General features: G+C 45.7%; 1 protein-coding gene across 3 annotated transcripts in view; it reads left to right on the plus strand.

Annotated features, from left to right (window-relative positions):
* The first annotated feature begins 4,374 nt into the window (after positions 1 to 4,374).
* The window catches only part of LOC110506743 (alpha-ketoglutarate-dependent dioxygenase FTO), a 195,908-nt gene continuing 183,933 nt past the window's right edge, over positions 4,375 to 16,349 (plus strand). The window contains exon 1 of one of the 3 annotated variants that reach the window (XM_090222643.1): positions 4,375 to 4,574. In XM_090222643.1, the coding sequence (XP_090078769.1) occupies positions 4,488 to 4,574 (87 nt within the window). In that variant the 5' untranslated portion in view covers positions 4,375 to 4,487. The remainder of the gene's footprint in view (positions 4,575 to 16,349) is intronic. The other 2 variants (XM_036964462.2, XM_036964463.2) reach the window with 2 other exon arrangements.

The raw sequence follows: 16,349 nt of genomic DNA on the forward strand, positions 1-16,349 counted from the left end.
AGCCATTGTTCACTTAGGGTCTGTTTGATCTGCATGGAGGCTATATCTCTACGGGTAATGGGAATGATGATGAGGAAGGTTGGCACTTTATTAACACAGTTAGGAACAGGTGAGGTTAAGGGTCACATCAGGACATTGTGTCCACCTCATTGGACCTCATTCGGTTTTCATTAAATTCTTATATTTTCTATATCCTATGTATTATAATTAGAATATTTTACACAGACATCTTTATTAGAGTGAAGCTCAATCTCAGACAGTGATTTGTGTCAGACTGAACAAACGCAGGATTAGGTCTAAGCACCAGGTTGGCTGTGAGTGATAAAGTAGGCCTACACATATCCCTCCAAAAAAGGAGTCATCTTCTGTCTCCCACAAAAGATTTCCTCCCAAGATGAGAGAGCACAAGACAAGGACACACACACACACACACACACACACACACACACACACACACACACACACACACAGAGGATGTAGCTAGCTATGCTTCCGCATATATCCATTTTTATAATGTATTTCAGCCTGACATTGTGCATGAGATTTAAACAGGGGCTCTTTTGTATGTTAAACCTCACTTTTAATGGGTTTCCTATAAAACTGTTCAGTGATTATGGTATTCAAATCACAGCAATAGCAGAGTGCTTCCCTTCCTCTGTACGAGTGTCTGGAAATGATCCCGGCCAGGGAAGTGTACCACATCTTAGACTAGGGCTGCACGCTCTCTCTGTTCACTAACCATGGCGCTTTTTCCTGCGGGCACTATGTGATCATTTATAGAGGCTTAATCAACATGTATTGAATGGTGTATGTACTTTGTGAATCATTTTTATAGGGCCCTGCCTTCACTTTAAGCCCTGGCCAAGAGGTTAGCGATGGTTTTAACACCATACCAGCTAACGGAGGGCCACCGAAGCATTCAAAGAGAAAAGCTTTAGTTATAACCTCTCCAAGCTCCCTTTAGGGGTTCAAGCATCATTCTCATTTATATGATGATGAAGAAAAGAGGGTAGATAAATGCCAGATACTGGCATGAACTTAATGATGCCCTTTCCCTTTCAATATGCATAAGAAATAGAAGCTGTGGTATTATTGGTAGAGCAAAGTAAAATAGTGGACGAGGTATACGTAGGTCCAGAGCCATGTATCAAAATGTATGCATTCATTTCTCTAAACACGTGGCTCTGTGTAGACCTATTCTTACATGACTGTTCTAATATGAAGCAGAAATATGAGAATTTTCCTACATGTCCTGGATTGGTCAACACAGGTCAACTGTGTGCTGAAGGTGATGGAGTCAACATGGATAAACTCATGAATTATATTGAGGAAAAGGCCTGAAGATATTTCCTCCACTCTATACCATATCTCCATCTTCTTTCACGTTATCTACACTAGCTACCGACCATTCAAATTTAGAGCGCAATACAGGCCCTTTTTAATGTATGCCGCAGGCGCTGTATTGTTCATGTAACCCAACTAATAGGCCACCCTGTCAGAGCCAGCCAGGTACCCTAGTGCTACAAAGGGATTGTCTAGGGGTGATGTGGGGTTGCTTCAAAGAGGGGAGAAAAGCAATAGAAAAGGGCGGAATGTAAAAAGTCAGCAAGAAAAGAAAATCTATTTTGAAAGGGGACGTAATCTTTTGGAGGACTCCCGCGCGGAACCTAAATAATACATCTCAGGTTTTGATATAACTATTACTGCCTGTGAAGAGTCCTTTGATGTTAATTGAAACCACTGGGCAGCAATCTGCTTTATAGCACTGACAAATAGCAGTTTCCTAAGGCTTATCATTGACAGGGAAGGCACATACTTGCTCCATATGCTCATTTAATACAAATACAAATCAAAAACCACTCTCTTCTTTATGGATACTGGATGCACCACAATATGCTTAAGGATAGTTACTGGCAGGAGGTTGTGGTGGGGAAATATGCCGTTTGCAAAGAGTACCTTGAGTGAAGTTCACGTATGGTACTGGAGTCTGGACAACTCAGGATGCATATTGTTTGCAGTTTTTCCAGTCGTTTTTTGTTCCTGTCTTTCTTCTAGAAACCAAGGACAATTTGATAATGCAATAATAACGTGTAGGTGGCCCAATATAAACCTCCACAGAGGAAACATATCATTATTCACAAAGGAGCCTGTCTCTACTGAAGTATATTTGTGATTTTTCAGACCAAATGATAGTTTGAGGCATGGGGAGACATAGGGAGAGCTGACTGCAGGGGCTTTAGGGTTGGTAGTTCTGGTTTTAATACAAACAGCACACAATAGTTTCTGTCTTCCTTCCTTTAATATGCTCAACTAACATTTCTGGCACAGCACTTTCCTCACCTTTGATTTCTACCCAGCTTTTTTATACACTCATTATATCACTAAAAATAAGCCTTGTCAAAGGTGTCGTCCAGAGCTGATGCAATGTGCAATAACAGAAAACATCCCCCATCCCATCGTGAGCATATCGGCCAGAGCATAGAAAGAAAAGAGGGATATACAGTATGATGAGGTACAAGAGTTCAAAGTTAGTTTTCAGTTTTTTCTACCACAGCTGAGAGTGTACAGTGATGCCCTTCCCCTGTGCTGAACCCTGTGAGATGGACATCAGAGGAGAGGTGGGGAGTAAATAGCCTGATTGGCTACATGACAAATCACTGTTATTGTTGGGAGGCTGTAAATGGTCTGTTTTACCATGAAGGACCTGAGCATTAGGATCAGTTCCAATGCCCCCGCTGTGCTGTTCCAGACAATCTGACAAATATATGACACCCCCCCCCCCCCCCCCCACACACACACAATCTGACAAGGAAAAATGAGACGCGGAATCAGAGTTCCCTTCTGCTGAAATGTTTTTCATCCAGAGATATGATTGACAGGGGTAGTATGTGAAAGGTAGTTTAACAGACATGAGGAACATAATGATGGATTGGGTTGATGGTGGAAAGACAGGGGTTTGGGACATTACAGTTAAAAGGGATATTTATAACATATATAACAAATGTTCTCTCTATTAGCTCTGTCCTAAACCCTCCTATATGCCCCCATATGTTTATGTTCTAATATGCACGTGGATCCAGTTTTGTCAAAGTGTTTCCAAATATATTTATAGAGAGAGGAAATGTAGGTTATAAATAGGAATCAAAAGGACCATTTTCTGCTTATTGCCAAAGGATGCCAGAGACACCAACACATTTGAAAGCAGGACAGCTTTTGAGCTTTTTACAAGACAGGTGAATGGAACATGTGTTAAATCAGTGTGCCCGGTTCACTTAGTTCAGCTCTACCATAAAAGGAAAGAGATTACAAAGGAAACTAATGAAGACACTGATCAAAGTCTGTAATGGTAATACAAAGCAGGTGTTTCCAACCTTGCAGTCCCCCCCCCCCCCCCCCCTGTGTGTGTGTGTGTGTGTGCGCGTGTGAGTGTGTGTGTGAAGCAGCACATGTCTTTCACATATACGCTGTCTTTGATAAGAATAACAGACAGAGCACATTTCAACACTATTCACAGTATGTTACAAGGTATTTAGTTGAACCCAAGGTAGAGGGCATTTTGTCTGCATGTGAAACCATACATAAATGCTCCCATACTGTATACAGCATGTTTATGGTTTGCTTTCACAATTGGTGGTGAGTAGAAAGTGATGTGTGTCTGTCTATGTCGAGGCAGCCAATGCCTTTTCGCAGCAAAGCACCTGGATTAGAGATGCAAGAGTTGAAAGAGTCTTGGCAGTGTTGGAGTCTTGGAGCATGTTCAAAGCATGATTGCTATTTTTACGCAAGTTACAAAATGCTGCTTTTGATTTAGGCTACACAAGAAAAAACCCAAGCAGCAAAAAAAAAAAGTTCAAACTGCCCAAACCTTTTGCTATTTCTTCTAAAATCTCATTGTAATGTATTGGCTAGGCCTTTTTGAAAATATAAAAGTGACAATGTCACAACATGTGGAAATATATTTCATTGAAGTTTACCTTATTATTATTTCAGCTACTTTATTCGTTTTAAATTGATCCACGTGCTGTATTATTTTGTGTTTTAAACCATTGTTTTGCCATGTTGAATTGCTAAAGTACTTGTTTGCATTTTAGATTGAACGCGCTCATCGACATCAAAAGAGCAGCTGCGAGATTTACCAGATTTATACAATTATCTCAACGCTATTGTAAGGATGGTATGGTTTACATATGATTTGAAGATCTAGTATTATTGTAGCTGCTGTGCGCACTATGCAGCAAGAATCCCCATCCGGCTGAGTCAAATTACGCTTGAACGTATTTCCTCTTTTCCGTGCTTCGGGATATGAAGTTTTCCATTTTCATTCGAAGCAAATTAATGCTAGATTGTGATCAGAAAGGTATTATTTCATAACCTGTCTTTCTATCTAGATTATTATTACACGGCACCCGTTCATTTTATATGCTCTGTTTATTTAACAGAGCTATAAATTGTATTGTAATTCTTCTGTTGGAACTACAACTACCAAGATGCGCTGCAGTGAACGCGGGTGTGTAAACACAACTCTAGGAAACATGAAACGATCGGGTGGCAGTGAGAGCGAGAAGAGAAGAAAGGTATTCATAGCGTTATTCTCCCTTAGCTCTGGCAAATACACAGTGGACTCGTTCTCTCAGAACTTTATGTTCCAAATGCGGTGATGCTTGGGTCATTTTGAAGGCTGGAAAGCTGCAGTTGTCTATGTAGCTACACATCAGCCTGCATGATTTCTGGCTTTATTGTGGTTTCCTTTTCATTCACCTACAATGGAGCATCGCTGTTATTAACAGTTTTATCGTTACAGATAGGCCTACACTGTTTTTGCTTTCAGTATTACAGTTTAGACATGGATGTAGACTGTGCTACAATAAACTGATTGGATCGCTATGAAGGCTTGCATATTTATTTAGACACGTTGCATGGTAAAAGTCCCCTATATTTTAGATTTTCAAGTCATACTCCCTCAAAATCAGAGTAATCTGGGGCGGGGGGCGTGAGTGACTGCAGTGTGTTCTTAAACTATTCAGTGAGTTAAGGACTATGATGGCTGCTGGATTGTCCTGGGATGCTGTTCAAAACAATGAATAGTAACGACATTGACTGGCGTTTGTGTAAAAATCTGATTGAGAATGAAATAGTTGATCAAAGTAAAGGTGTGACATTTTGGGAATACCCAGGCTTTATCTTGGCCAGGTCGCAGTTGTAAAATGAGAACTTGTTCTCAACTAGCCTACCTGGTTAAATAAAGGTGGAAAAAAACAAAACAAATAGTAGGTAGCAGACCCCACTGCCAAAGAGGCCTGCTGTGATTAGTGGTGGTGTGTTCTGGTCTGGATGTGCTGTGTTTGTGGGTTGTGTAATTAGATGGAGAGAAATAGCAGGAAAGTAAAGGCTGTTCTGTTCTCCAGACCTCCCTAGCTACCCCTACTGCTGGGCCCATGCAGACTGCTCTGCTCAGGTTCATCCAGACCTCCCTAGCTACCCCTACTGCTGGGCCCATGCAGAATTTGCAGACTGCTCTGCTCAGGTTCATCCAGACCTCCCTAGCTACCCCTACTGCTGGGCCCATGCAGAGTTTGCAGACTGCTCTGCTCAGGCTCATCCAGACCTCCCTAGATACCCCTACTGCTGGGCCTATGCAGACTGCTCTACTCAGGCTCATCCAGACCTCCTTAGCTACCCCTACTGCTGGGCCCATGCAGACTGCTCTACTCAGGCTCATCCAGACCTCCCTAGCTACCCCTACTGCTGGGCCCATGCAGACTGCTCTGCTCAGGTTCATCCAGACCTCCTTAGCTACCCCTACTGCTGGGCCCATGCAGACTGCTCAGGCTCATCCAGACCTCCTCAGCTACCCCTAATGCTGGGCCCATGCAGACTGCTCTGCTCAGGCTCATCCAGACCTCCTTAGCTACCCCTACTGCTGGGCCCATGCAGACTGCTCAGGCTCATCCAGACCTCCTTAGCTACCCCTACTGCTGGGCCCATGCAGACTGCTCAGGCTCATCCAGACCTCCTTAGCTACCCCTACTGCTGGGCCCATGCAGACTGCTCAGGCTCATCCAGACCTCCTTAGCTACCCCTACTGCTGGGCCCATGCAGACTGCTCAGGCTCATCCAGACCTCCTCAGCTACCCCTACTGCTGGGCCCATGCAGACTGCTCTGCTCAGGCTCATCCAGACCTCCTTAGCTACCCCTACTGCTGGGCCCATGCAGACTGCTCAGGCTCATCCAGACCTCCTTAGCTACCCCTACTGCTGGGCCCATGCAGACTGCTCTGCTCAGGCTCATCCAGACCTCCTTAGCTACCCCTACTGCTGGGCCCATGCAGACTGCTCAGGCTCATCCAGACCTCCTTAGCTACCCCTACTGCTGGGCCCATGCAGACTGCTCTGCTCAGGCTCATCCAGACCTCCTTAGCTACCCCTACTGCTGGGCCCATGCAGACTGCTCAGGCTCATCCAGACCTCCTTAGCTACCCCTACTGCTGGGCCCATGCAGACTGCTCAGGCTCATCCAGACCTCCTTAGCTACCCCTACTGCTGGGCCCATGCAGACTGCTCTGCTCAGGCTCATCCAGACCTCCTTAGCTACCCCTACTGCTGGGCCCATGCAGACTGCTCAGGCTCATCCAGACCTCCTTAGCTACCCCTACTGCTGGGCCCATGCAGACTGCTCTGCTCAGGCTCATCCAGACCTCCTTAGCTACCCCTACTGCTGGGCCCATGCAGACTGCTCAGGCTCATCCAGACCTCCCTAGCTACCCCTACTGCTGGGCCCATGCAGACTGCTCTGCTCAGGCTCATCCAGACCTCCCTAGCTACCCCTACTGCTGGGCCCATGCAGACTGCTCAGGCTCATCCAGACCTCCCTAGCTACCCCTACTGCTGGGCCCATGCAGACTGCTCTGCTCAGGTTCATCCAGACATGCGTTCAAATACTATTCAAAATCATTTCAAACACTTTGTCTGTGATTGAGCTTGACTGGCTTACTGGACCAATATAACAGTCCTAACACTGCAAGCCCCACCCATCTGGCACTCTAGGCAGGCTAGAGCAATCACTCAAAGTTTTTGAATAATTTCAAATAGTATTTGAACCCCGGTCTGCTCTCTCCAAGTCAGTCAGTCCCAGCAGCTCCCAGCCTTTGCCGCGCCACAGTCTGCCATGGCACATGTGTTTGGATCATGTCTGACAGCACAGAAACTATGTAGGACGTGGTTCCTCCTGTTTATGAAGAGCTGAGAGAGCGGCCATGGTGACCAGATGAGAGCCAGAACGCTTTCCAGCTGGCCCCCAGGTGGGTGTAGGCAGCATAGAGCAGACACACACAGACACAGAGAGAGCAGACTCAGACCTAGCTAATGGTTCTGCTTCCTCTTTTATACAAATAATAAAAGGATGATTGAGGAATGAGGACGGGGTATTGTAATGGTAAAATGGCTGGAAAACCACAGAACAGACCCAAGTTAGAAGAGCTGCATTAATCCCAGTGGCTTGTTATAGGGCAAGGACACAGTGCAGTGGTTCAGTTTATGTAATAACTGGGGATGTGGGGATGTGACTGTAGTCTCATAAGTGAGTGTGTTTGCAGTTAGACTCAATCAGTGAGTTGTTTCCCCCTGTCATTTTGCTAGTTTAGTGAAGGCAAGCTATTTATCATGAAGGCCTACTGAACATAACTCCCAACCTGTTTTAAAAAGGCAGACTCAATTTAACCACGTCCAATACAATGTGCAGGACAATAATGGCTTACCCATGTTTCTGAGAGCAGCACTGTCTCATGTTTTTCTGTCTCATCAACTAAAAAGCCCTAACTAATAGGCCTACTTGTAACATACTGTGATCAATAACATGTTTTTCTGTCTCATCAACTAAAAAGCCCTAACTAATAGGCCTACTTGTAATGTACTGTGATCAATAGCATGTTTTTTCACGAATGCCAGCAGGTTATTGTAAAGGAAATTCATGGTTTGAAACATGTCTATTATTTTAGAAACAAAGGTATATGGGTTTTTATATACACGTCCTGTGTAAACTGAATATAAATGGAAATGACCCTCAACCTACTTTCTTGACGTTGTCTTTGACGATAGCTGCTGTCTATGTGATGACGTGTACAAAGTGTTGATGAAAAAGTGGAAATATATTTCAGGGTAATGTCAGGCTAAGTAATGACCACATAGGGTCACCAGATGTTGTGCTGAGGTCCTGGCTGAGCCCAGAACTTCGCTCAGATCAGCCTCATTGGTTCCCTCTGGTTGTGGCAGCTAGTGCAAGCTGTTTAGGGTATTTCATTCCTCAACACTCATTAAAATGTTTTGTTTTTCCCTTGGCAATTCTGTTAAATGTTCAACTAGAGAGGTAAAAGCTGATTATGTGTCCACACATCCAGACATGGTTAATCAACCCCCCCAATGTTACCCTGTGAATTAGTGTTAAGGTAACGATTTATGGCGACTAATGCCGGGTGTGCTGTCATGTCGGCTCTGGTTGTTTTAGCATAAGGGGGTGTCACATTCAGCACATTCAGCACCTTCCCCTGCTCCGGCGCCCCCCCCACCTACCGCTAACACACTGCTAGTTCTATTAATGAGCCAATAATGGAGAAATAGTGTTGGGAGCTGACATAGAACACACTTAGGAATAAGTAAGGAGCACTAGGAGCCGGGCAGGGAACATAGAAGTAGGCTGCTGGAGATTTACATCCGGGCCTGGGGAAGGAGGACGAGAGAGAGAGAGAGAGAGAGAGGATATTTCTCCACTCCTCACTGCATGGCTTTCCCTCTCTGACTCAGACCCCCTCCAGCACGACCCGGTCCGTCCGGCTGAAAAAAGGTTCCCTGGTAAAATAGGTCTTTTGCTGTGGCTGATAATAGTACCATTACACTAATGGAGAGATCTGATGAAGGCACAGCCAGACATGAGGCCTGCTTTATTACCAGAGGGGGCAATTTCCTCCCTGCATTCCTAATGGCCTGAGTGTATCACCCTGTATTGATCAGGCCATCATGCTGCTAATCCAACACAGAATTACTTATCGCTGTTGAGGTGTCGATCCGGCTCCTGACTCGGCCCCCTGGATCCCCCCGGCCCTCGGCCTCTTGTGACTGCATGGGGACCGGCACTAACCCACCGTGGAGGCTGTTTATCCAGCTGTTGATTTAGGGCCGAGCAGGGATGATGACCGGGAGGTCTTCATTGGTTGGATTGCTGGCCAGCTCAAATGTGGGTGGGGACTGCTTTGTTGAGGAAGAGGAGGGTCTGCTTATGGAGAAGAGGGAAATTAAGTCAACAGCTTTGCTCTCATTTAATTAAGGAGCAGGGAATGATCTGGTTCCTCCCTCTTTATGGCCCTCTTGGTCACTGTAGAGCTGTGGAGGGAAAGCTGACTGATGAGCCTGCTTGGTGTTGTCCTGGGTAATTGAGCTGTGCTGTAAATAAGAGCAGGCAGCTCCATCCAGATCCTCTATCTAGTGTCATCAGCACCACTGTCTCTTCACCATGAGGGAGACAGAGAGCTGGAGCCCAGTACTGCTGCTCCTGATGATGATGATGATGATGATGGTCTGGCCTGATTACAGTCTCATGTCCCGTCTTTCATACGTCTTGACCACTGACAGCTAGGGCCTTCGTGCTGGAGATTAAATGCAGAGGATTTGTTTCAACAGTATCCTCTCCAGCCCAGTGATACAGTCAAAACAGAGCTAGGCTACATGTAGAATTGAAACAATATGTGTGTTATTGACTATGAGTATGATTGAGAATGCTGCTGATCTATGCTATTACCATTACAAATGGAAAGGAGGTCAGGTAGCACAGAACGACCTGCTCAAGGCTTGTGACCTGTCATATCCTTGTTGCCCCCTCAGTGACTTAGCCCCTCTTAACCAGTAGACTCCTCAGGCAATGGAAGGTATGGCATTTCCATGTCAGCATATCGCCTCTGCCCTCCCCAACCGGGCGTCACCTCTGGCCTCAGCTAATCAAAGAGTTTACCTTCAGGGGAGCATTTATCCACTCTTCATTAGGGACCATTCCTGTAGCCATAAAGATGTATTTATGTATCTGCTGTCGCACAGGGCCGGCTAGGGAAACTAGGTATCGATCGGGATATTTAGTCATTTATTTCTGCTTGGGCCATCAATAATGTGCAAACATCTGTCCATGCAAGTGGGCTTGACCTCAGCCCCAGACTCTGTTTTTAGTCCCATTGGAGTTCAATGATATACTATTCTGAAAAGTAAATCAATGAATGAATATGAAGTTTTGTGTGTAATGTAGTGCCTGTGCGGTGGGGTGGCAGTGGGCCCAGGGCCCCGGGTAGTTCATTGATCCGATATGAGAGCGACGAGGAGGGTTGATTAGTCTGTGGCTATACCTCTTTATACCTTGTCTTATTGGAGCTTAGCCTGGATATATCTGGACTGTTTTTGTGATGTTTTCAGATCAGCTTGTTCAACCCAACACTACAGCCTTTAAGACACATGCCTGGCAGTGGCAATGTGTCAGTGATGGAAGAGGGACTTGGGTTGCTATTGTTTTTTCCATTGTTTTTGCCAGCTACAGGGTTTCTTTGATCTCTTGGCAACAAAGAGCAAATTCATAGCACATTTTTATTTGCAGTAATGGCACTGACATGGAACCAGCTATCGTACCCTTTTCTGGGAGTTAGATACACTACTAACTGTTTATATCTGAAATATGGGTTCTCAGTAAGTAGTCCTACATCCCTGTCAACAGCTACACAGTGGTGCAGTATATAATATGGCTCTTCATGTGTAGTGATCTAGATGTGTGTCTGCATACAGATCTCTTCTCTTATCCTGACCCCCTTTTCTAGTGGTCTGCTTTAAATGTAGGACAATTTAAAGGTTCATGATGTCTACATTTGGTTTGCATCTGGGAGGATATCAACTTTTACAGCCCGGCCTGGCTGCTCTCTCTGTGGTGTCTCAGGTCCCATGTCTACAGCCGCCCCTAGCTGCCAGGGCCCACGGACATGTATGTGTTTAAGAGCATCTGTGATCCTACTAAACATGCAGAGGGAAAAACCAGCTTGAGGATTTATCCCAAATGCCACCCTATTCCCTATATAGTGCATTACTTTTGACCATGGCCCTGATAAAAAGTGCGCTATGTACGGAATAGGGTGCCATTTTGGATGCACTCTGGGATATAGCCATCACAGCAGCCATATGATAGGTGACACTTTACACAGCATGTCCATCCACATAGTTTGGCTAAAGGGCTTGGGTTTTAGTGTATGTTGAAAACACTAAGGATGAACATATAACAGGGGATGCTATGTTCAACTCATCCGGCAGATGAACAAAGATTTAGTGTCTTCTACATAGTAACTTTATTCATACTTTATTACTATTGACAAATGGTACATTTATTCAGGATTTTCTTTGAAGTAATACCTAACTGGATTGTCAGCAGAAATCGGCCTAGTTGCTCAGTTTCAGAAGTCAAATTTACCACCAGTCCCAGGTTTTGTTCTGAGCAGGCTGTTAGCTTGTTAGCTGTGGGCGACCCTCTCCGTTGACAGATCCCATGTCATCATCAGCTCTACCTAGCAGTTCATATTAGCAGTGGCATATTATTGCTGATGTCTTCGTATTTTCCCAAACGAGCTGCTGTGACAATGGATCATCTCAGCTGTCAGAGTCAATGAGTTTACGTTCAGTGTGACCCAGAGTTCATCAGTCACACAGAGCCCTATCACCGGTGATATACATGGAATAATCAATCTGATCAATAGGTGGTGTGTGTGTGGCTGTGGTGGGGCCGTACTAAATAAACATGGGAATGACCCGCTCACCTCAGACAGAGGGGACTCAGGGGGGTTCATTAGCCACTCAAGGCTTCAATCTAGGGAGGTCATTATTTTCATTTGAATCTGTACGTATGTATGGAGGGGGGGACACACTGTAGAGAGAGAGAGAGTGAGTGACTAATGATGAGAGAGGGAGAGGACGAGAAGACTGTTGCAGCAGTCTAATTTAATCTAATTTTCCTAATGCCATCTGTCACAAGGACAGTGACTAGACAACACTTGAGGTGCAGTCTCTTCTTTCAAGGCTGTCTTTGGCGTTCATCATGTAGGTTAACTTTCTTTTGCTCTTGGTCCTATAGCAGTAAAGCTAGCCTACCTATTGTAGCTCTCAGAAGGCCTGCTCTCCCTATGAATCCACCTGCTCCATTTATATTACAGGGCTGGTGGTGTGGCTGTTTATTTGTGAATTTATTTTCCTTTGTAATGACTCACCTTTCCAATAAAGCTGAGCTACCTAGCAGTTAGCTAACGTTAGACTTGGCCAACATCTGCTTCTGATGACTGCTTCAATAGCCTCCATTCACAAAAACTGCAGGAGGCCACTTTCATAAGGCCCTGTAAATTGTAACTGTTAATTTGTACATCATAAGATATTTTCCATAAACGTGTGTAATGAAAGTACCTGGCATGTAGTACTGTAGTACACTGCCCAGGGGAGACTGAGGAGGGAGTCTGAGGAGGGAGACAGAGAGGAGGGAGACAGGGAGGAGGGAGACAGAGAGGAGGGAGACAGAGAGGAGGGAGAGGGATGGTAGTGCCCCCCTGCCCCCATCACTGGAGCCTAGTGTAACCTAGCCAGCTGGAGTGCCTTGCCTCTACCTTGCCTTACCCACCAACCACCATTCTTAAAATACCTTTCTCTACCTGACGTCAGATATTAAGGGCTTATTTCATTTAAAAATAAGCCAAGACCGTTTGATGGATCATTTCTTTGGATATTCCATGATACCTGTTGATGCCAGCCAGGTAGCCTCTTCATCTTTCAGTGATTCTCTCTCAGCCTGTGTTTTTGTTCATGAGCCCAGCTAACTTTAGTCATGCATATGATATGTTAGAGAAGGGGTCACCAGTTTAATTGGCATGCTGTCAGGCAGGCGTTGCCTTCTGTGGTGTAGTGCCGCCACTCTGTTTTAGAGGGGCTGAGTTATGTGTGTGTATTGTGTGTGTACTGTGTGTGTTCTGTGTGGGGTAGTGATGGTAATAGGGGTGTGGAGGAGGGGTGTTGTCAGGACTCGGAGAGCATTCCTTCTTTGCATGTTCTCCATGAGACAGGTGCTCCTCAGCGAGCGCTGGTGCATGACAGTTGCCTTTCATTGCTGTCTTCTCTGCGCTTAACCTCTGACCAGAATCCCCCTCAACCCTCTCTCCGCCCCCCACGCTCACTCTAACGTGCAGCGTTCTTGGCCCATTCTGAGTGACAGACTTTGGTGCGAGCGGATGGCGAGGAGGTGCCGTGTGTGTGTGTGTGCGTGGTGGTACTTGTCATAAGTCCACCACTGTCAGGCCCCAACACTGCCTAGCTGCCTGCCTGCCTCTCCATCCAGGTACCATCACATCACCAACCAGCCAGACCTCAACCTTTTGTTCAACAGTCCATAATTCTTCCCACCGGTGCTGTCAACCACATGATCATACGTGCATAAAGAAGAGAGCCCCCTGACGGCATCTCACCCCCCTCTCCTCTCTTCTTCTCCTCTCTTCCCATCATAATATAGGCAGATTTCCTTTCCTCTCCTGTTCCTGTCTCTGTGTATTCAGATGAGGCTGACTGGGGGGCAGCAGGTCAGATCCACTTGCCTGGGTAAGGGCCTGAAGTCAGGGTTGTCTCCTGTGAGATGGAGAGAGAGGGAGGTGGGAGGAGAGGGAGGTGGAGGGAGAGAGGTTGTGTCAGTGCTGTTTTGGGCTGTGTGTGTGTTTATCAAGGCAGCTAGGGGTGTGTTGTGTGTGTTCAGTTGTCAGCCCTAGTGTCATGCGTGCCCTGGCCCTGTAATGTCGAGGGCAGCCACTGTCATTTGTCTCAGGACTGCTGAAGTGGAGGAGTCACACAGGCGTACAGCCTGAACACTGAGGCTCAGCAGTGGCTGAGATGCCATCTATTAGCCTTGTATTCTGCCACAATAGTCTTACCATTTTATTTGTGGTTTGATCAGTATCGTTGCTGTTTGTTTTTGATAATCTGTGGAGTTTTTGGTTAGATTAGTCCTCTTCTGTAGCTCATCAGTTTAGTCTAGGTGTTCTCTTTGTGTTCTGCCCATATGCTCTCAAAGCAAGCTTCAGCAAAATAACTCCTATTCCTATCGCAATAAACAACTGTTTCTACGTGTGTGTGTGTGTGTGTTTGGCCTACTTGTGTGAGTGACAGTGGCACCCATTCCGTATGTAAAAATTGTGATACAGAGCTTTGCAAAGTTGTTGTTTCCAGGATCACCAGTAAAGCACATCATATGACTCGGAGTGTTATCCACCAACACACAGAGAGAGAGAGGCTCTTTGTGATGTGAGTGGACCTTCTTAAACACATTGTCATATAGAACGGTAGGGATGGACTGGGATGTAAATGCAGTGACAGTCTAGTGTCATGCCTGACTGACGCCGCGTGTGGATTGTATTAATCTAAGTGACTGATTCTCCAGCATGCGACCGCTACCCTGTCCCTAACTCCTCAGGAACAGACAGCCTCTGTCGAGTTATCGCTATTTGTAAGTCCTTCCACTGCACTGGGATGACAATAGGGATTAGTGCCAAGGTTCTTTAAACTGTTTTTTGGGGGGGAGAGGGGGAAAGCTTTCTTATCAGCGGCTACAGGATGCTGCTGCAACCACTTTTCCTTGACTGTCAATTAAAGAAGGGATCATTCACTTCAAGGGTATAAATGTTCTAACACTGGTATTAGGATGGGAAGCTAAGTCTCTGACAGATGTTCTAACTTTAATTCTCTGCTTGTTTTTGTGTCCTTTAATTAATTTATGTATCATTCTATTCAGAGGTTTTCTATTTTTTTCTATTTGTGGTAATCTCCGTTGCCATGGTAGTTGCAAAGACGGATTCCGGCTTGTCACTCTGCAGTGTTCTTAGGAGGTTCAATCGGCTAATGTATTCAATATCAACATAAATGAAAAGTAAACAGTATCTAATGGAGCGTGTGTTCCTATACCAACTCCACTGCCTGCTGTCTTCTCCCTTCTCTCATTCTGGAGGGGAGGAGGGGAGGTGTCTGTCTCTGATTTGGTGCTTTTAAAGAAAGAGACCCACTATTTAAAGTGTTTGCAGAAACCAAAAAGGGGTGCAGCTTGTAGGCTTATATCAGTTTTTTGGGTAAACAACAGAAACTAGTTTACTACTTGAGTGTTTAGCTGGAGTAGTTGTTCTAGTGATCAGCTGTGTTAGTGTGTATAGTGCTGACGGTGGTGAAGAGAAGTGAAGTAAGTCCCTGTGTTGTATAGCAGAGACCTGGAGCTGTCTGTTACCAGGGGACTCCTCACTATGGGCAGCCGGAGAGAGATGGAGAATGCTGCTAATGGGCAAACTCTCCTCCGTCTCCCCCCTCTCTCTCCCTCTGACAGCTCCTTCCTTTTGTTCTCCCCGCTCCTTCCCTCTGTCCCCCCCCCCCCCCCCTCTCTCTCTCTGCCGGGGATTTGTGACAAGTTTTAGCAGACTGATCAAACGTGGCGGTGACACCTGATTAGGATATAGAGCATGTTTACAGTAGCGCGTGCCGAGCGAGGACCCCCAGACAACAAGGGAGACTGACTTCAACCCTAACTAATTAAATCTCCACCTGGGATCCCATCTGTGACAGCCAGCGATGTAGCCATGCCTCCACTGACTGACTGGAGACTCATGGCTGTTGTATTTATTCATGTCATTCCATACTTCACTGTGACATTTATGGAGACGGACTGCACTGAATTTTATTGTGTGTGTGTGTGTGTGTGTGTGTGTAGTGGGATGTTGTGCTGGTTTATTTCACCATCATAGTGGTGTTGGTGATGACTCTAGCAGTTTCTCCTACATCTCTAGGTGGCAGTGTTGAGCAGTGGTTAGAGAGGTGGATGTCTGTCCGACCTCACACTAGATAGAACAAAACTCTGGTTGTGTCCCAAATGGCACCCAATAGTGCACTACTTTTGACCAGGGACCACAGAGCTCTGGTCAGAGGTAGTGCACTACTTAGGAAGTCGGGGGTTCCGTTTGGTGTGTTGTTTTGGTTGGTTAGAGTAAATATACTGGACTCTGTTCCCTGGCTGTTTCACTTTAGTGATTAGTGGTTGGAATGGGTGTTATCTTTAGTAAGTTATTTTAGTCAGACCCTGTTTAGGGATTGCTGAGTATATTGTGACCACATTGCAAAAAAATTAAAGTGTGTGTATCTAAATCAGTGTTAGTGTAAAGGCCATATCCAGATTGTGATTGGTACATCAGTCACCTAGTAGCAGTAGAGACGGGCCTGTAATTTGTGGCTTTCTCTCCCCTCTCTGCCCCAACCTCTCTCTCCCCCCACTCCTCTCT

Source organism: Oncorhynchus mykiss, chromosome 26, assembly GCF_057628025.1.
Source record: "Oncorhynchus mykiss isolate SJ-2025 chromosome 26, ASM5762802v1, whole genome shotgun sequence".
In the NCBI taxonomy this organism is placed as follows: domain Eukaryota; kingdom Metazoa; phylum Chordata; class Actinopteri; order Salmoniformes; family Salmonidae; genus Oncorhynchus; species Oncorhynchus mykiss.